Source organism: Barbatula barbatula, assembly GCF_947034865.1.
Source record: "Barbatula barbatula genome assembly, chromosome: 3".
Classification (NCBI taxonomy): Eukaryota; Metazoa; Chordata; class Actinopteri; order Cypriniformes; family Nemacheilidae; genus Barbatula; species Barbatula barbatula.
Window position 1 is genome coordinate 7309169 of NC_136764.1, and position 22939 is coordinate 7332107.

Genomic DNA, 22939 nt, shown 5'->3' on the forward strand with positions numbered 1-22939 from the left:
TGACGACAGGCAGATGTTTGTAAATGCCACGAGCCGTATGATATAAAATGTGAAGATGAGGTTCCCTGCTGTTCGCTTGTAATGATCAACACATTGGCAATTTAATACTAGGAAAGTGTTAATTAGTTATATAAACTAGTTTATTAATTTATTACATAAAAAAGCAACACCTCTGATGTTCCTATCATAACACCTCTTCTACTAGATTCACTCTGTTAGACTGCTGTCCTCCCACGTGGCTGTGAGCTTCTCAGAGAATCGTTTGATAAGCAGGACAACGTGTCTAAAGCATGGACTCATGTAAAGTCATAGTGAAAAATAATTTTTGGTAGAGCCATCAGCAACCTGGCCTGAAGTGTTTGTTTTTAAATTAGGATTTATGGAAATATAACGATATATGGACGATATAAAGAAAGACCTACATGGGATAGTCAAAATTCTGTCATGAATTACTAGTCAGACAATGAATTTCCAAACAATGACAGTTGTTCCAAACCTGTATGAATTTGTTCTTCACAAAGAAAGATATTTGGAAGAAGGTTATCAACTGAGATTTCTGGGACACCATTGACTACCATAGTTTAAAAGGAAATGACGTCAGAACGTTTTGCTTAGCCTACCTAAATTCTTCAAACAAAACTCATCTTAGATTGAACATAACCGAAAAAATGATTCGATAATTGTTTCTATGGTAGTCAACGATATCCCACAAATGTCAGTTGCTTACATTGTTCCACATAGCATTCTTTGTGTTCAACAGAATAAAGAAATGTTACAGGTTTGGAACAACTTGAGGGTGATTAAATGATGGCAAAAAATGTATATATTTTTTGTATCCCTTTATAAAGACGTTTTCAAGGCGAAATAGACTATGATTATATATGATACATGATTATTTAGATATATCCAAGTATGCCCACTTCCTTCCAATAATCTGTTATTGAAATGTGTGAATTGCGTTTGGAGGGGAAAGAATCACATCTCTACATCTGTATCTTAATAAGATATCTTCTATTTTACAGTAACAACAAATGGGATTAAATAAAACATGAACTTTGCCCAAGTTCCCGGACAACATGTGACATGCATTTGAAGTCAGAGATTCAAGAATTTTCATCAAATTCTTCCCAGAACAATGATCAGATGATTCCATAGCTCTAAGATTTTACTGTATCAACAACACAGTTTTCCTACTATTCTGACTTTATACAAGCATAACATAAAATATTAAATTCATAAAATATCACACGAGTCTCGGTGATAAAAGCTTGTTTGGGTGTTTGTCCACGGTCAGGTGAATCATACAGTTGCTATGGCGCTATGGAGTTGTGTTCATCAATCAGACACTATCAGATCATGTCCTGGAAACACATCCGTAGTGAAATAAACCGCCAAAACAATCTAACAAAGAACAATTCCTGTCATAGTAAAAAATGATGGTAGATTGCCAAATCTGATAAACTGAAGCCACAATCAGACCCCTTTTAAAATAATTCTAATCTATAATATTATACGTACAAAAAATATTTTTTTGCTTTCTTACCAATCGTGAAGTTGAATCCATCGATGCTTAAAGTGGCACTTCTGCCTTTGGTAAAGCCCTTTTTTCTCGAGTCTGTTTCTGTCATCTTTGCTCTCTTTATTTCTGCCTTGCGTAGAGTCTTTTGCCAGCTCCTTCAGACTCGCAACACTCAAAAGCTCTTCTCAGAAAAATCCCAAAGGTTTTGTGTGGAGTTAAGTGCACAAGTTGTTTGTCCACCTGTTTGTTTCTCTATGTTTCCTGACCTCTTCTCGCCGCAATCTCCGACAAGACACCCTATTTTCATTCTTTCCTTCATTCCCAACCCCTGACACTCTCAGTGTCTCGTTATTTTCTCCCACCATATGTGAGTCCCCTCTCAACAGAGCACTTACAGTAGTGTACCGATGGATAACACACGCTGTCCTTCTCATCTACACCTCAACTCTGTCGTGTCTGCTCAATGTGATGCTGTTGCGATGTTCGAATGTGCTTTCGTTCCTTCCATGTGTGATTTTATCGAACCTGTTTTAAATGACTGCAGATTTTTTTTAACACATTCCCAGAAATGTGTCAGTCCGGGCCAAGGCCAAACGATTTATTGTATGTATTTCTGCCAGGCATGAATTCTTCATTTCTTTTGAAAGACAGCATTTTTAATGTAGAAAACTAGAGATGAATAGACTGATGGAGGCTGGATATGCAGCTATTATGATGTAACACAAATAAGCTATAGTTTTGGAGCTTTGGTCCTCTCTTTCTCTCTACATACATTCGAGCACGGAGAGGTGGGAGGCCTTTAACCCCTGCAGATGCACTGACGGTTTAATATGAGACTGTCTCACATGTGAGCAAAAGATTACAGTGCAGTATATATTCAGCACGCTCCTGCTCTCGATCTGCGTTTCAAATGAAAACAAAATAACAATAAAGGGCATTCGTTTTAATGGGTGGAACACAATATTTGTTGTGCCACTATTACATCAGATAAAACAGAATGGAATATCTGCTTTATTTGGCAGCACATGGGCATGGAAATTGATTTCAGCATTAGTTACCATAGAAAGATGAACTTATGACAGGGTCAGTCCCTCTGGAGATACCTGCTGTGACGCTTGCTCAGGGCACAAAGGTGGTGATTTATTTCTGGAACTAACATCCATCCGGTTACAGTCTCTGAACCTTACCAACTAACTCACCTGACGCTCAAAAGCCAGGGGAGATCAATGCACTCCACAGTTCTACATAATAAACGTTTATAGAATAAAGAGAGGTCAGCCGAGCTCAGTCGTATAAAGATGATTTTTAAATCATGTTTCGATATTTTCTCTTTAGTACCCAAGTTACAGGAAAGCCGGGAATCATGCTGCGATTCACCGGTTTATCTGTCTTACGCTGGCCTTTATTTAAAGATGTTTAATGAGCTTTTTGTCACTCAGAAAGTTCCCGCAGTTGTTTGCGTGCTTTCTAGTAAGGTCAGCTTGTACATATGGTGTCTCTAATGTGAATGCTGGTCACTAGGCAACCAAGCAAGGCTTTTTTCCCAAAGCCTTGTAGAGACCTTAATGTTATTGTAAGGATAATGAAAGTCACAGGATGGAATGCTGCTGATTCCGCGTGCAGACAACAAAACATCCAAGAGATTTTAGAAATCTAACAGACGCACATTACGAACGTGATTTTTCTATAAACCTTTTTTTATATCCAGATGTGCTATTGTCTTATTTTCTGATTTTCCAAAAAGAAAACTGATAACATTTTCCGTACACAAGATATTGCTGCTACAGAGGTTCCAAGTAGCGTTGTGGATTCAACAGGGAACCCTTTTCACAAATAAATCATTGTGGAACATTCGGAGCATGTTATATTCGTTTGGTTCTTTCTTTTTTAGGAGAATTCACGTGTAATTGGATGCATTTTCTTAATGTCTCCAGAAGAGGGTGATAAAACATCCTTAATGTTTTCTACAAATTAGGTGGACTGAAATTCATTATCATCTGAAACAATCTGAAAGTCCCCATCTTTTGATTTCAAGGAACCTTTTTCACAACAACATTTGAAGCCCCCATTCATAATTTATACCCGAAAAATATGTATATTCGTTATGAAAGTAACTAAACACTAAGAAATATCATTAATTTTTAAAAATAAGACAAAACAAGCATTAAAGGGAGGGCTGATCCAAAAAATACGACTCTGTCATAATTTCAAACCTGCATAGATTCTGTAAAATGTATTTGTTCTGGGAAGAATGTCAGTAACCAATTAGATATCATCCCCATTGACTCCCATAGTATTTATTTTACCCTAATATATGGCCGTAAATGGAGGATGAGATATCTTTGGTTACTGACATTCTTCCAAATATCTTAATTTCTGTTTAGCAATACAAAGAAATGTTATAGGATTTATACAGGTTTGAAACAATCTGAGGTTGAGTAAATGATAACAGAATTTTTATAAAATATATATTTTAATAATATAAATAAAGAGGTATCCCTTTACTGCTTGTTTTCTCTCATTTTTAATCCTTTTAAGTGAACTTGATACCCCTTAGAAGTTTGTTAAAGGCCCCTTTGTAAAACTGTTTGAAAATGACTGAACTTTAAACTTCTCTCTTCTTTTTCTGCCCATAACAATTATATTCTATTTTTATAATTTGTATATGTACACTAGAGTTTAAACTGGTTTATAACACAGCAAGAGCTCAACTATTAAGCTGTTCCCCGTGGCTGTTACCATGGTGATGGACAGTGCGTGTCCAGAGTGATTCCCAGGGCGTGTGGTCATTAGAGTTGTGACATCACAGAAAATCTGCCACGAAATAGTACGTGTCTATAGAAAGCTTTTTAATGGAGAACGTTTTAAATCAAACAAATGTTATAAAAAATATATTTAAAGAAATAGAAAAGGAAACTTTATCTGAAAGATTCTTTGGGAAACCACAAATAGTTATACTGTGGCATTACTGTGCAGAATCTCTCGTAGTACCTTTTGTTTATTTTTTTGTTTGTTTCAATCTCAGACACCCGTTTGATAAAGCAACGACACGCATTGTTTAGTTCTGATGTCCTATAGTGATCCACACAGAGGATCAACTCACAATTCATCTGAACTTAGAAACTAAAAGCCAGGTTGTCTGAGAATAAGTCTGTTTATGTTTTGTACTGTTATTTGGCTGTAACGTTCACTTGTTGGTTGGTGTCTCCCTGTCTGTGGCTCTCTGGAGAAACGCCATAGAGGAAGGTGCTAGAACCCATCGGTAACCATGAAAATAGAGCTTTGTGAGATATTTTAGCTGCCCTCGAGGGCCCCTCCTTCCTTTAATGGTCAGATGTCACAGGAAAAAGTCAATCAAAAACATGGAACAGAGAAGTCAAATCTAACAATTACACAACAAATGTGCTTCAACCGTTTCATCGATGCCATAGAAGAAACTTTCAGTTCCACAAAAAACCTTTAACATCAAAAAAAGGTTCTGTGTGGCGAAATAAGGTTCTTCAGATTATAAAAAAGTAAGAAAGAAGTGGTTCTTAAAAAAACCTTTAACTGAATGGTTCTTTGTGGAACCTAAAATGGTTCTTCTAGCATCGCTGTGAAAAAAACTTTTAAGCACCTTTATTTTTAAGAGTGTACCTTAAATAAATGTAATACTTTTTAATACATTGTTATTTATTGATTACGATAAAATCAATGTCTTTACCCTTGCCTTTGAAAAGCTACTAAATTTAGTCTGTCTGTCATATAATACTAATAAGAAAGTAAATATTGAAAGCAAAACAAAAATCGCTTGAAAAAATAACACTTGCATGGTTACAAGACCTTTGCAGATGGTGAAAAAATCTCTGTGGTAAGCACATGTCCTATATTAGGCCTCAGGGGACCCTACTATTATTACATCAAAGAGCGCAGACATAAAAAACACAGACCGGACACTTCAAAGACCGGCAGAGGTGCATCACTGCTCATCACATTATCAAGCGCTTTTGTCATCTGTTCCACAGAAGTGCCTGGACTCTCTCATGTGCAGATAAACGCCTGCTATCACCAGCATTTTTAACCCAAAATAAGCAGACACCTGTTTCCAACCCGTCCCATGAAGGTATGCACTGAAATTCCACAATCACCTAATGCAGTCACACGAACACAGCGGACCCAATAAATATGCAGGTTCTTATGCCACAGTTTAAACAGTTAGACAGTTATTGTATTTTATAACAACATATTAAACCAAGTGGACGATTGGATTAAAAGAACATTGGCCTAAATTCTTGCAAATGTTAAAATTTTGTTAGCCAAGGGCTTTTGAAAACTTGTTTCACTAGATGACTCAAGTGCACCAGGAGATGTTACGGTATTCCCCATAACATTCTTGTTTTTTTAGGTTTGCTATTTAAAATGATAAAACAGTACATTCAATCTTAAACCTTAAAAAATGTGATTATGTTTAGGTTAGTGGTACTGTTTCCATACACTGCATAGAAATACATTTCTTTAAAACAAATTATCAAACTAAAAGGTAAGTTTGTGCTTTAAACTGGACAAAATGTATGTCAGTGGGGTAAGAAGTAAAAGTAAAAGAAATCAGATAACAAGATTTCATATCAATTAATTTTGCTTCTCAAGTGAACATATCTTTAAGAATTATTTCTAATGTAAAACAAGACAATTCATCTTTTTATTCCTACACCTGTCGTTATAAAACACCTGTAGATTCGTGACTTAACTGGATTCATACAGCCACTTAAATTAATCTTGATACCAGTTGATTGAAGTGTTTTTAAAAACCCATTCTATGAAAAGCCATCTTATTTGTTCAATGAGCAAACACACTTTATATTTCTAAGTGTGGCATAATGTCTTTTTGGCGATGCATTTTATGGACCATGAGAAGAATATGAAGATGACACGCACGCACCTGTGGCAGAGGCAGGAGGTGGCGGTGGAGTTTTCAGCACCTCGGACAGCGGCTGTTTGCTCGACTGCCTCGAGATCGCACCGGGCAGATGTTTCCCGTCCGCTTCCTTCTGCGGCTCCGAACCCACTTTGACCAACGTGTTGCGCGACCTTGTGAAAGCTGAGGTCACCGATCCCATCTCTGCGAAACCTCTTTGAGATGAATAAAAGTCTGCCTCGAGAACCCACTCAAACTCTCCATGGATTTGGTTCGGATTGTGTCATCTCTGCCTTTTCCTTTGCGCAAATTCACGCACGCAATACCGTGAATCTGTTTAGTGTGATGCTACACCACCTTGCATGCGGTTCCGTCAATCTGCGAGTCATTTTATGATGCGATTCAAAAACGGGAGTCTCTTGTGCGTTTTCTCGAGGGAAGCGCGCACTCGTCACCAGCTAGTTTGGAAAACACGCGCCTCTGGGTACGCTGGCGACGAAAACAAGCATCTGTAATTAGTCTGTCAAGTGTGTTACATTAATGAAATCTGCCACTGTCGAGCCATACATATAAAGTAAATTTTTAAGGCATGTATAGGTATTAAAAGGTGGGATTTGAACATTTGGCAACAGTGTCCATTGCTACTCGATTTGTAATGTTAATATAAAAGCATACACTGCTGAAAGAAAAGCAATAGAAACATAAAACGATTGGCTATAATGCAATGTATTGTATTGGTGATCTGTTATATTGCGGATTAAAACGAATACTACACAAAACACACCACAGAAAGGACACATGTAATGGGTGGAAAAAAGCCGAGCGCCATACAAGCCAAAATTAACTTTATTCCACATGTTAGCAAGAATACCTGTTTGTTTTAAATAACACATTTAAAGTGTTTGTAAAAAAACAAATCAGTGTTGGCCCTCCTCAACTTACCTGGCACAAAGTGAGTTAGTTTGAAGTTAGTTTGAATCTACAGTATATGTGTTTTAAATTGCATTCGACTAACAATATCATAAAAGACTGGAATGGACTGTTCTTAAAAAAACTTGGTTAATGATAGCAAACATCGGTCTCTGTGTGCTTCCATGGGACCCAACAGGAACTGGAACACCCGTGTCCAGGGAGAACAAGTCCCCATCACAGGGACAAACAGACACAAACACACATCCCATCCCTTATGAACCGCTAACAGAGGACGTGAACCCTCCTCTGAGAAAGAAACAGTGAATTTGATGTTAAAACTGAATTTAAGACTAAATTTAAGTGGCATCACCTCGTTGAGTTTCTTGTTTCCACTGTTGTCCACTTGATGGCGATAAATCCAAACCTGAGTCCCCTCAGAATCAGTAAAACACTCCTTGTAATTCAACTGTCACTTAAAGAAACCTAAAGAAAGCTGTTCTCCATATACATGCTGCCCCTCGGAAACATTATTAAAAAAACATGGAATTAGCTTCCATTGCTATGCAGATGATACTCAGCTACATATCTCATCAAGACCAGATGATTCCTCCCAGTTATCCAAATTGGCAGAGTGCATCGATGATATAAAACATTGGATGACCGGTAATTCCCTTCTTTTAAATTCTAAAATAACAGAAATATTACTTATCGGATCAAAGACACGCAAACCAAATATTTCGGATTATTAGCTGCAAGTTGAAGGATGTACTGTTACTCCAACAAATACAGTAAAATATCTTATATCAGACAGCAACCTGTCATTTCGAAATCACATTTCAAATGTCACAAAAACAGCCTTTCTATGTGTTGCTGACGCGGAGAAGCTAATTCATGCATTTATGACCTCAAGACTTGACTACTGTAATACGCTACTTGGTGGTTGTCCTGCATCATCAGTAAACAAACTACAGTTAGTTCAGAATGCAGCTGTCAGAGTTCTAAGCAGGTCTAGAAAATACGATCACATAACCCCAATGTTATCAACCCTTCACTGGCTATCCATTAAGTATTGTATTGACTTTAAAGTTCTTTTAATCACTTATAAAGCCTTAATGTCATGATTCTGCCGCATCATGTCATGTTTCTCTTGGTTTAGTGGCAGGATCATGACAGAGTCTCATGTTTTGTGTGGAGAGAGGCGATTATGGTTTATTTGCTTTGCCATAGGCTCTCTCCGGTCTCGTCTCTGTTCCCGTCCTCTCGGTTCCTTGTTATTGCTTGTTAATTAGTTCATGCCCCGCACCTGTTCCCATCTTGATTATTCCCTTATTTAATGCCCTTGTGTCTTCTGTTTCGTGCTGGTTCATTGTGGTTGTGTGGTGAGTCCATGTGTCTTGTTAGTTTAGTCATGTGTAGTTTGTTAAAAGTTAATTTAAGTTTTGTTTCAGTGTAACTAGTCTTAGTCCTGTCTTGTTATTACATTTTTATGTTTCCCCTCGTGGGTGTTTGTTTTATATTTATTATTAAAGTCCTCTGTTAACCCCTTACCCGCTGTCAGTGTCTCACCATTCGTGCCATGACACTTAAAGGGTTTAGCCTCTACCTACATAACAGAGCTTCTGTCACATAGAAGCCATCACGCTCTAAGATCTCAACTCAGGACTTTTGATAATAACTAAATCCACCAAAGGGGGTCAAGCTTTCTCATACGTAGCACCTAAACTCTGGAATAACCCTACTGATACTATTCGAGGATCAGACACACTCGCCCAATTTAAATCTAGATTAAAGACACATCTTTTCAGCCAAGCATTCACTTCATGCAAAATATGCTAAATAAACCACAGAGAGACTTGCAGACATTAGATATTATTTAGGTGTTATGTAACAAACTATTCATGAACTGTGTTTTACTTTTTGTGTTTTTAATTTCCTCTGTAAAGCTACTTTGGAACAATGTACATTGTGAAAAGCGCTATATAAATACAATTTAATTGAAGTCCTGAATCAGGTCGGTATAGATCTTAGCCAAATGTGATTTATTACAACATATTATTAAATATGTTTTTTAAATGTTGTGTAGATGTGCCTGGACTATAACATGAATATCAGCTTTGAGAAGGATTTTAAATTAGGCAAAAAATTACACAACACAAGATATTGAGTCAAGAGCTAGTAGAATGAAAAAAAGAATCAACCAAATATTAACAATTGATGAAATTATAGTCAATCTTTAAATTCTTATTTCTGTGAAGATTTTGTTTTTGCGTTTTTTGAATAGATGCTGTTTTCTGACTTAATCTCCATATTTTGTGTTTTTTTTCTGCCCTCAATCATTATTTTTAGTCATTCACTATCTTTGTCAAGTGTTTTGCATATATATAACTAATGAAAAGTAATTTTAAAAAGTGCTTGTCCACTTTGACAACGCATGCAGTCGTTTAAAAAGTACATTTTTACCAAATACCAAAGGAAGAACTTCTGAGGAAACAATGGTTAGCAAAACTTTCGGACGCAAAATTCAGACTCCATGTGCAATGGCCTTTACTCATGAATAAAATGTGTCTCTCAGCTTAAAACATTTTACCATTATTTCCAGCTCAATGTTAAATGATACAAATTAAACATGTTTAATCAAATGTGTTTACCTGTCTGAAACCCCTCAGGTTGTTCTCTGCTTCCTCACCTGTAAATGACAGAAAGCTCATGCAAAGTATATTCAATATTTTACAGTGTATTCAAAGAATAAACTTTTTGCAGTACATCACACTGTGGCCACTTCAACTGTAATTGTGGACCAACCATTCCCAAAGGGATTTTTGGGAACATTGTATAGGCTAGTGAAATAATCATTCTACTATTACTTTTCTGGCTTTATTTTAAACGCCATCAGCGGTTTACTATTAAAAACAATCCAAAATTCCTTAAAGTAGTGCCTTTAGGCCTTATTAGTAGATATTAATGGAGTTCTATTGGTTCACATCTTCCAAATAACATCCCACCAATAGAGCTCAACATACCGGTATAGCAGGCACTTGCACAGATAGGGCTATTGGGGGGTGACAATGGGAATCTTGCCTATAGGGATCCAAAAGGGCTAGAAACGGCCCTGCAGACAAGGCACCAGGATTACGATCTCCTTCGTGCTTGAATGAACAAAATACACAAGATTACTGTATGACTTAAAGCACATTATTTTTTGTATTTTTATAAGCACAAAGCAAATTGGGGAACGTGCCAGCTCTTAAAGGTGCCGCTGTGACGCCTGTCATTAATGATAATCTGAGAACAAAAGAAAAGAAGAAATAGATGTGTTTTGTAGCTTTAATGAGTATTTTTCTGTATTTAATTTAGAAAAGACTGTTATGTGTTTTTTCGTACTTCAGTCAATTTCTTTATATTTCCTACTCTGTTATTAACAGTGAGAAAATATATATCATCATGGTTTCCATGAAATACAATACAACAATTACATCCTTTAGTTGGTTTTAATAGTTTTTTTCAGCAAGGTACATTTTGGGGCCACTGTAGTTTTTATGCAAATACTTCTCTCTAAGTCTCTCCATATCCTCTTCCAGGTTTTCTTGGGTCACTTCCACGTCTGTTTTCTCCGTGGTGAGCTGATCCACCTCCTCCTCGAACACATGTGCTGCTGCGGACCCTGGAGCTTTTCGAAGGGTAAATCACCGGAGACGCGGAAACATTCACGCACGCACGGGGCTCTGGAACCGGAGGTCGGAATGGTTCGGGAGGCGGCATCTCCAAAAAGCTTTCTGTATGACGAGGTGGACAACTTCTCAAACTTTCACCGTTTACCTTTTAAAATGTGTCCTCGCGCATTTCACGACTAAACGACTGCGAGAAGATTGATTTATAGTACGCGCATTATGCAGATCACCTCGAGGCATTTGAGGGACATTAAACTTATCCTATAGAGCTCCATTAAACTGAGAGAGTTTTCAAGAGTTATTGTCCTTTTCTCCGCCTAAAGACAGTATATTCCAAGAAAGAGAGGCTTCCAATGACCAAACGTATAAAATAAATAGATCATTACGATATTAGAATTGTACCGTCACCGTTGGACATGCTTGTTCTTTCTTTCTTTCTTTCTTTCTTTTTCTTTATTTCCTTTCTTTCCTTCTTTCCTTTTTTATTTATTTCTCTCTTTCTTTCATTCTTTCTTTCCTTTTTTATCTCTTTCTCTCTTTCTCTCTTTCTCTCTTTCTCTCCTTCCTTCTTCTTTCTTCTTTCTTCTTTCTTCTTTCTTCTTTCTTCTTTCTTCTTTCTTCTTTCTTTCTTTCCTCAGCAATGGTTTTGCAGTTTTGTTATGTCATTCAGTGCATGACTCTTAACCTTGAAAAACATAATTTGTCATGTTTAAATTCCCAAGCACCAGTTAAAAGAAATCTCTCTTTTCTTAAGATGGATATTTGCTTTTGTTTATCAGGTAACAGTGTTTAGGCTTTTTTTGTGTTTTGCTATAAAAATGTAGGGGAACACATGAGTCCATGGGGGGGAGTCCAAAGGGGTTGTGACAAGGTGGGACAGTCTTAGTCCGGGCTGGCTCTCGGGAGCGCGGAGTCCCAGTGGACTTAGGGGACATCCTGAGGGGAACTGCCTACTGGACAGTTGGCCTGACAAGACTGGGGACCGGTTGAGTCCCCGGCTGGAAGGCAGGACTGGACGCATGCGGCTCCATGAAAATTCTCAGGCTTGATTTGATGGGCAATATCTAAATTAATTGGAAATCTTTAAATCATCTTAACTTGAGAATAACACCAAAATAATTTCAAAAACAATGCATTGTTGCAGTGCAATGTATTGATGGGCAATATTTTGAAATAATGTTGGGTTATTTTAACCAATAGTCGAGTCAAAAATGGATATACTCAACTATTGGGTTGTTTCAACCCAAATACTGGACTGTTTTACCAAAGGTTGGGTCAAATATAAATATTCTCTGACTTAGATTACCCCAACAGTTGGGTTGAATTAAATTACCCAACGTTTTTTAGAGTGTAATATATTATGCTACACTAAATTAAAAAAGGGCTTATATGCGTTAAATGAATACCTCTAAATAAAAGTACTATTTGATACCATGAATGTACCATGGTTAACAATTATAGGCAAGGTAAAGATTTTTGGTAACAATTTTGTATGGAACATGACCTTTCACCTGCACATCAATAAATCACAAATGCTGTTACATACCAAAACTTCGGAAAGCTGTTATGTATAATGTACTTTTGCCACAAACTCACAACTGAATGCTTGTCAGTGTCAGCTGTGTCTGCTTTCAAAATGTCAGGCACAGATGGTTTTCTGTTAAACACCTCTATACTGAACTGCCCACAACTGAACAGAGAAAAAACGTTTTGTTGTACACAGACATGTAATACATGAGGTAATTCAGAGGTGATCTACTGTATAATTTTTTGCATCACTGAAGAAATTGTGAAGTTGCTTGCTCATGCAAAACTCACCACAATGATGTTTGAGTTGGTCTGAGAATTGTATTGCCCATGTCTGCAAAAATTCATCCACTGTCATGTCAATGTAAAATCTCATCCACATCTTCTTTAAGAAATTAAATTTCCAGAATTCAGCTCAGTTCGACCCCTTACATCAAATTGAAAGTGCCACGGTTATCAAATCAGCAAAATGTAAATGTAGAAAAAAGCTCATTTTGAAAAACTAAAATTTACTGTTGGAAAAAGCACAGTTATGGAGAAAAAAAACATATCTTGTAAATACATATTTTGCATTATTTGCATTCTTAATTCCCCTTTGTTTAAATTATCTTTTTCTTGAGTGTATTACTCACATATAAATAGACAAACAAGGAAAATGCACTGCATTCTGGGATAAAGTATTCCACACAGTGTGATTCAGGTCATCCATGTATTGATGCAATTTTCCATTGTGCACAAAGTATACTATACACTATATACTGCAGTGCACTATGGTTATTTTGCGATTCTAAAAATGAAAAGTATGCAGCGTTCAAATATAGTGCTTGTTCTTCACACTTTTAAAATACACATAGAAAGGAATGTTTGCCACCACTGTCATATGTGAAGTCACATTTAATGCGAATAAGTCATTTCTGCTGGCAAAACAGCGTTTATATTGTTCTTAGACGAGTTTGAGCTCTGGTGCCGTTCAGATAAGCTGTTTGACATCATCTGTTAACTCCAGGCTCAAACAGCAGTTGTGAGGTCATTGTACATCAGAGATCACAAAAATAAAATGAGTCTAACACAGAGGTCACTGCATGAGCGGGTGAGCCTGTCTACACACACAGCCTGTAATGTCTGTGACTGTGCATGTGGAATGCTGACCTACAGCACAGGGGTGAATAGAGTCATCCGGGCAGAAGAGAGTTAGGATTCACTGCTTAGAGCGCACAAACAGACTGCATACACACACCCACACTCATTTCTATATTTTACATTCCATTTCTGATATGATCTGACAGCTCAACCATTCATATATTAACTGTACATTACTCTCAATTTATGAGCATTGTTTCCGTGCATTTACTGCTCATATTACACAGGGGATTGTGGACAACTTTAAGGTTTAAGATAGATGTCAGAAAGCTTTTACAACTGTTAGCAGGAGGATACATAAGATGGCATAATTGCATCGCATCACAATTTATTGAGCCTGTATATTAGAAAAGTATAGTTTACATAGTTATTTTATAGAAATATAATTTGATTTGTGTAGTATCAGATGGTGTTTTGGCGCCACTATGTGGTCAATCTTTACTTTTATTGATGCATATGGCTACATGCTTTATCAGGTGATTCAAATAAAAAAGTCAAAAAATTAGCTTTTATATTACAATTCTGTATAGTTAAATATAAGCAGGTTTTAGGTGTCATGTCAGAGTTTCAAACTGAAAACTACATTAATTGAAGACATTTTCTATATATTGACTAATGATATTAGTTGGCTTTTATGACCTTAAAGAAAATGATGCTCACTTAAATACAAATTCAGTCATCCATGATCAGGATTGTATAAGAGCATATGTTCTAATATCATTCCCATTCATTGAAAAACGAGAAAATCTCTCTCTCTCTCTCTCTCTCTCTCTCTCTCTCAAATAGTTGCACGTGTCAACAAAACGTCCTTGTAACTTTATAAAACAAAGCAACAAAGCTTAGTTATTTAATTTTAATACGCTTTTAAAACAATCGCCTTATTATCTTGACCTCATCCTCATATCTCTATCTCTCATGCTTTTCCCAGAGGGTGGCGCAAGAATAACATTTTATATGGGTTTGACGATCCAAGGTCTAAAACCAATGAAAGAGAAAGGATTGCATGCAATGTCATTTACATAGTCTAAAATCCAATAAATATGTAAATGAAATACACTACAAGGGAAGTATAACATCGCATATACCCCACGATAGAACACCCCACAACTATTTAATTTAAAAAAATATATGTATATATGTATATATATATATATATATATATATATATATATATATGACCCAACCACCCCTTTCTTTATACCGTTCACCTGCTCCTGTGGCTCACACGCGCCGGTGGGCTGTACCACTTCATCAAGCAGAGGGGGGGAGTGGATTCGCGAGCTCATTAAGTTCAGCACCTGGACAGCGACCGTACCGGAAACCCTCCTCCCGTCTCACTTTAACAATGCGAATCGAGCGACGGTACGAGCGACCAGTGAAACGTTTCTCTTCCGGTACATGCATTGACAAACAATGCGACTTTCAGCGTTTCTGAGGCCTGTTCTTGCTGGGTAATGTAAGACGCTGGACGTATTGCGCAAATATCTCGCAGAAATAGCGCAGATTGGCTTCTGTCCTTCCGTACAGGGAGGGGTGAGAGTGAACGCCGCGATTTTCTTTGTTTACACCGGAATATAAGTGAGAATGCGACGGGTTGTGGGACCGCAGGTGCCTCTGATATTGTGGATCTTTAATGTTTATGTGAAGCTCAGCTCTGCAGCCCGTAAGTATGTGTGTGTGTGTTTATGTGTGTGTTCTTATTATGCGTCAGCATGTGACTCTTCATATACTATTAAGCATCATCTCTTCATTCATAATATTATGTTATATGCTTAGTTATGTGATACAATGCAAATTAAATAGAACAAAAGGTCGAAAAAAAGGTCTTGGAACTAGATTTCAAAATGCCATATGGTGAGATTTCATGCTTTAGTGCTCTTCTGGTGGGAGTATCATGGCATATCATGGGAATATCAGTCTGCCTTTGTATGGGTGGTTCATAAGCGTTGTTTATGTTTATTGTCTCTAGTGCACAGTCGCTCTAGTAGGTGCCCATGTGGTTGCTCACAAACTTTTTGACGAAAAATGAACGATAATAAGTCAAATGCAGCAAGACCACTGCTATATCTACTGTACCTGACCCATGAAAAGACTTTCCTTGGTGTTATTCTCAAGTTAAGATGATTTAAAGATTTCTTCCAATTAATTTAGATATTGCCACACTTTTAGGCAACCTGCCATTCTTGAAAGAAGTGTTTACATTATTGCTTGCTTTTCACATTTCAATATGTATTAGTGAAGCATTGATGTTGTAGCTGTAATAAATCAAAGGCACGTATCACATCACTTACAGAGGCAGAATACAGGTCAGGGCTGTCTAAAGAATTGTTCCAAAGTATTAACATGTAGCCCCACTTTGCGCTTAAGGTGACTTATTAATAAATTATACCTACAAGAGACTTGAGGGCATGCTGGTGCCCTTTAAAGATGGAAAATATTATATATAAAGGAAAGTTGAAATGCAAACCTGCATCACAGAAATCTGAAATTATGTATTTGGACCAGGTGGGTCAGTCTACTGTCATTAGATTATCATCTAAAATCTACTTGTTTCTATAGTAAGCTCATGTACTTGTACCTTTTACTCGTACAAATGTGACAATACCAAAGACCGATACATGACATAACTGAAATAACAGACAGAAATTTGTTTTGAAATTTACTTTGAAAGTTTATGAAAAGCACATAATTATTTTTTTTGACTGGGTGTCGTTTGTTACTATGAAGCTATTCTGTTCAGTCTCACTGTGTTTTAAAAAAAGGTACACGTATCGGTACAGGCATCGATATCGCAAGTACCAAAAATAAAAATCCTATCAGCGCATACCTAATGCATTGCATTACCTCAGCTCCAGAATTTACACATTACAATTCAGCATCTATTGGTCATAAAATCTTAGCATTTTCATTACAACACCATCTATGCTAGTCCTATTTGTTAACTACATTAATGAATATAAAACTATTTGAAAGCCACAAGTTTACAGAGCTTAATATTACTTTAATGGAGTTGAAAAAATTACAGTTATTTTGAATGTAATCTACAATACCTGCATTTACTGTGTGTGACATTTACTTGAGCTGGCCTAGAAAAAACATTCTGTCATTTATTATATTTTTTAACCAATAGCATATAAAGATTAAGAACATTAAAAATGATATTTTAAAAAAGTCAGTTTATGTAAATCATTGCAAAATAATAATTTCTTCTTGCATTACTCTTACAATGTGAGAAGCAGCCTGAACAGAACAAATGTATCTGCTTTGAACCAAATTATCACTATCGATACATAGGTTGGCCTGTAAACTCTTAAGTTTGTATCAGTTGAACTCGTAGACTGTGGCAATAAAACATTCGTGCCACACCATAATTCTGCAGTGTAATACAGACAGATATTAAAAAGATGAGACCGTGCTCTCTTATTGGCTGTGGCAGCTCCTCCAGATCAGCCTTGCTGTGTTTTGTGATGCTAATGAGAAAGCTCATTTAGATTCGGACACCTGCCATCTTGATTTGTCAAAGTACGTGCCGCCTCCCCCCATTATATCACCCCTCCCCCATTCACCAGGCACCTCCCTTTGTCCGCCAGAAATGGACAGAATTGAACAAAAGCCTCCACCTGCTTCAAGCAATAAGCCCAAAAAGCATATACACGGTGTACACCTTCTTAGTGTTTATAATTTCACACCGTCAGGGGTACGTAGGGTTTGTGGTTGCTTTTCTTACTCATCTAGCTCATGAAGGTGCAAGCTTAGTTATGATTTAGGGCTGTAGGTCATAAGGAACAACGGTAGCATCTGTCATTTGGTGAATGTCCCAAACCTGCCAAGTGCATGTTCCAAGTCACATTTCTATATAGTTTTTGTACGATATCAAATATAAACATAATATTAATATTATATTTTAACAAAATTAAACTTATTTGTTTAGGACCAAATTTTAGTTGGTCAACATTTTTGCATTCACCCCAATTTACATCATGCAAAAAAAATTATTCTGTATTAACAATAAACACAAATATTGTTCCACTCATTATAATTATTGATAAAAATGCATAAAATATGTATTATATATAATATCACTGAATAATATGTTATTATTTAAATATAAATACTATATGTATTTTAACATAATCGTAGGAATTGTTTTACTGCCTTTAATTTTTTACTATTAAAAATGTGCTCAACTATCATGAAATATCACAACAGCCCAAAAAGTATTTATGCTTTTTATTTATATATTTATTTATGCTATTATGGCCATAGATACCGCAGTATCACCTAGAGACTCAACGTGCTCAATGAATCTGAATCAAAGTTCCATTAACACCCAGGGAGTCGGGATAAAACACAAAGCCTACAGCAGGCCCTCCTCCACACGTGGCCTTCAAGGGCTCACGTTTTCAATCAAATCTCAATTCACGAACAATCCCTCATGAACAGATGTGGTCTGGAGCAAGAGGAGGCAAACAAAGGCCATTTACCATGATCTGTCGACTCATTAATTCAAGATGTGGCTGTGGATTGTAGGTTCATAATTGACAGCTAACCCCACAAAGGTAATTCAACATGTTGACTGAGACCAGCTGCTGGCTCACATGAGCGGGACTTAAGTCAGTTGATAAAGCCCTAAAGTGTCTTAATTCACACAAAGTTTAAACATTTAAGGTAAAGTCTCTCTGCAGAATTACTGTACTGTACTGAATTTCTTTTGACAAGCATTGATCTTATATGCCAGAATACATGTTTTGTATTTAAAGGGCGGACAGTTTAATTTATAAAACAGAATGAAAACCAAATGCTCTACTCAGTAGATAACATGTAATCTCCCAGAATAATTTTTAAGAAGTAAAAAAACACGTCTCTGTCTGTAAGCGTAAAAATCAATAGCCTCGAGACAGCATTATCTTGCACCTGTTCCCCTGTATTTACCGAGAGGTTCTGCTCATTAACGGTTTACAGAAACAGCTGAACCTGTATAAACTCATAATAATTCAAGTCGCATTGAATGTCGCACGTTTAAATCGCAGTCTATGGTTAAAATAGGGTGCAGTGACCAAACAACATTTAAAGATGGCGTCCGAAGCGTCATTCCCCAGGCTCGCGCAGGTATCGATTTGTCTTTTTCGCTTCAGTAGTGAATTAGGACTACAACTGTCACGTGTTAAAGAATGTCCCAAAGACAGCAAATAATAAAAAACTAGCCTCTCACTGTTGCACATGTCCTGTTCCTTCATATAAATCTTCAGATTTTTCTATTACTCACAAAATAAAATGTCAAGTCCCCAGTGCACAATCACGTTACAGTTATAGAATGATTTTATTTTATTTTGTCATGTGCCTTGCTTATTGCACGACTAAGACAAACGTTTCTGTGAATAACTACATATGCCGATCGAAGCACGTTCATAAAATGTTGTTGTTGTTCCATTTATTATTTTTTTATTTAGTCATATCAGTTATAAGTATGTTCAGCCAAGGCATAAGTGCTACATTAACACTAAAACATAATGACATCATTTACGGCGAGAGCAGGCTGCTCCGTTCTTGGAAGTCAAACACCTGAGCGACAGGAACCTGCATACAAAGGCGCAACACCCTCGCGAGTATGCAGTAAGAGAAATTCTCATTATATGCAACGTGACAGACAACTAAATATTACTACACAACTTTTCTGGATTCAATTCTGTAGTCCCCGCCATATTTCATGTGCTGCAAAGTCGGAGCTCTCCGTACATTTGGAGTGTTATGAGTTATGAGAACACTTGAATGCCTTTTATGAGATTATGTTTCTTTTTACTCTTTTGAAATTTATTTTAATATTGAAGTGCTGGTTGCACAAGACTCGTCTGTCAAATGCATAAAATGTGAATTAAGGGATGGCCATAAAAAAGAGGACGTGTGGAAGGTCTAGTTAGAAAAACACCTGTTGTAAATGAGTGCCAGAGATGTGAAGTCTGTTTCAACTGTAAAAGACATGCTGTAGGTACAAAAGCATTGCTGTTGTTTGACATTTTATGTTGTTAGCAGGTTGCTTGTATTTTGTAGCGCTCGAGTTGCATTACTTCAAAATCCAAATCTCAGAACACTGGCAGCATTTCCAGGACATTACAGTTAAAATTGATATACTTTTTTTACAGTTTTATAGAATTTTTACTCTTTTGTGGGAACATTGGCACAAAATATTATAGAAAAATCAAGAAATCAAGAAAATCATAAGAACTGGATATTTCATCTGTTTGCAGATGTGTTTGTGAAACAATCAGTACTTAGACTGACAAAAAAAACTTGCTTATAATACATTTCCGTGTTGTTGCATGTTTAACCTTTATTTCAAGCCACTTTGTTTCTTGTTGTGCTATTATTGTAGCATCATTGATTTACGACCCGAATAGCCCCTAAACCGCACTTAATAAATGCATTAGTCATTTCAATGCCAGTTTTTGAAGCCCTGTCCTTGTCTTTTGGTTTCCTGTCCAGAATAAATTGTTAAGCGGGCCAGACTCCGTGTCAGGAGTTTGGCTCTTTACAACTAGATCTTGTAGAGATAACTTTGCATGATGTCATAAATGAGTGATATGTGTACGTCTGAATAAATAGTTTGTGAAGGATTTTGAGCCAAATACGCATAAAGCTTAAGTCCAAAATTACAAAAATGTTACATACTTCTTTAGTATCTGGTAAAAGCAATACGTCTTTTCGCTCCTTTCCCTTCTATCTCTCTAGATTAGAGAATGAGTGAAACGTCTTTCAAAAAGTAATTTCAAGATTTGGTGTTCTGTTCCATATGTTCATTCCTTTTATATTTCAATTTTAATAAATATTTTTAAAGACTGCAAGGTATGGCTAGAATCTTACAGAAGTTCACCTATGGTCTTTTCTGTTAATAGACAAAGTCACTAGGTGTGAAACAGAGCTCTTGTGTTGCTAACCCTAGATAGGTATCATTGTCACAATCCCCTCTTCCCCACTAGGAAAACACTGTGTGGGAGACTTACAGCCGCTTATACAAGAACATGAGGGCGTATCGGCTTCGCTTCTGCCTACAATGGGAGACTAAGAATACAGTCGTCTTCTTTTAGGACACAAGGGCTATTTTTGACCGAACCTTTACTCAGCAGGCTCCGATCGAGTCAATTTAAACCTGTTCATTTAAAGCTGTGTGTAATGAGGCGAGAAGTAGAATGAGGACAGATCTCAGAGTCGTGGAATAAACCGGGGAGATGTCTTCGGCGATTGTGTTGACTGGAGAATTTGTCTGGATGAGAAGTGGCTCACGTCACAGGATGGCAGTGTGGCGGATGTGGTTATTGGTCGGTCACTGACCTTTCAAAGCTAGACATAATGGAATTCTCAGTTATGTATTGTAAAATGTTTCTAAATGTAAACGCATATGGCATGAATTATTGATCACAACATTTCAGTGCTGACAAACAAATGGGGATATGTTGTCTTACATCATTTGGTCTTAGAAGAATTTTAAAAGAGTTCACGTTGAATTTATTTTTTAAAAGAAGACTTAAGCAGCAATGTCATTATCTTGGAAAAAACCATTGAGGTATTTCCGAGATCTTGTTTTGATTTATAGTTTTTCTGACCTTTTCCCACCAACTTATTTTTTCCAATTCTAACTTATTCAAAGCATAAGTGAAGAATTAGGCGTTTACCTGAAATAATTGTCATATGTTACTAGAAGAACAAACAAACACACTGACCCATCTTTTGGCCATTTGAGGTCGGGTTATGGTTGTATTGCCACGACTGAGAAAAGCGTCCAAGAGAGAGAGAACCCACGAGTAGGCAGCGATACAAAAAAGGCAGGCGGGGCCAAGAGAAGAGACAGGAGAAGGCATGGCCATCATTAACAAACAATGACCATGCGCTTCCACACAAAACACGTGGGGCTGTCATGACCCTGCCACGAGGCTATAAAATCAGAACAAGAAGAGGCAGGATCATGACATGTGTAGTATAGTACACCACTTTTTTTGTTAGGATTACACCACTGCTAGGTCCCCTTTCTGGAATTAACTTTCGGACCAACCCAGTATGCGTTTGGATTCCCACAGAAACCACTTTGGTCATTTTTGGCAATTTTCTGGGATCAACGGTCTGTGTGAATTGGGTTTTACAGTACAAGTATAATACTAATACTGTATATAGATTTTTGCATACTTACTACATACAGTACTGTATATACTTTAAATATAAGGAATGTAAGGGATGGTACATTGTTGTCATACAGTATGACCTCACAAACAGATTTAGCAAGAAAACGTAATCCATTAAGAACTAAATCTGCCATATCCAGGATACGCACTTTAGTATTCTTAGTGCTTTTGACCTGCACCTGAGTCTAAAGCTGCTCTTTGGGTACATTAAAGGTTAATACTAATACTAAAAGATCAGAATCAATATATGAGCACTATACAGTAGAATTCACTCAAAAGGGAGTGATCTCTCTCTCTCTCATGTAGATCTCATTCTCAACAGGAATTGACCTGTTGTGCTGTTACGGCACCAGGACATTTAGGCCACAGGCAGTTTCCTCTCTAGAAGCAGAAAGATGCTGGGCCTCCTTAACATTTTCGACAAACCAACATATATTACAATTTGACATTTCAGAGAATCCTAACCCATCATTTCAGAATAAGGTTGAAATGTGTTTGCTGACATTTATGTTGATCTCTAAATAGTTTAGTCGGAAAGCGGGTCATAACAGAAGCAGCGCATCATCTCATAGCAGGAAATAATCGGTCATGTTTGTAGGTAAAATCCTTCAGCTGCATGATAACGCATTCAATTTATTCCCGCATTCTCCATTTATCACATTTATATATATATATATATATATATTTGGCCGATTTAAAGTTGCTCATTTGTTTTGCCTTTGCTTTCAAACAGGTGCACCAATGCTCTCTCTATCACAGTCTTTTTCCTTCCACATTTAATGTCAGTATAACATTGGGTGCGATTCAGTTTCCACATTCAGCAAAGTCACTGAGATCTCATTCTCACAAACAGAAGAAATGCACTTGAACCTGCGCAACGTGACCCAGAATGTGATGGAAAGTAATATTGATGTAAATGATGAGAGAATTTTCCAGGCTCTGGTCTAAATATCTCCTCTGTAAGGATAAATTAGGTTATGAGGAGCCTGACCGCACCCGGCCTCACCGGCTAGAGATATGAGGGCCATTCACTGAAAGCTTCACTTCTGAAAGCTTTTTTTTCTTGCAGACACTAACGGTCTCATTTTAATGGATTCAATTGATTCTA

At 37.0% G+C, this 22939-nt stretch overlaps 1 protein-coding gene across 1 annotated transcript in view; it reads left to right on the plus strand.

Moving 5' to 3' along the window:
- The first annotated feature begins 15004 nt into the window (after window positions 1–15004).
- Window positions 15005–22939, plus strand: part of cntnap2b (contactin associated protein 2b) — a 39061-nt gene continuing 31126 nt past the window's right edge. Inside the window, exon 1 of the mRNA XM_079453467.1 lies at window positions 15005–15323. Coding sequence (XP_079309593.1) covers window positions 15245–15323 — 79 coding nt within the window. The 5' untranslated portion in view covers window positions 15005–15244. The remainder of the gene's footprint in view (window positions 15324–22939) is intronic.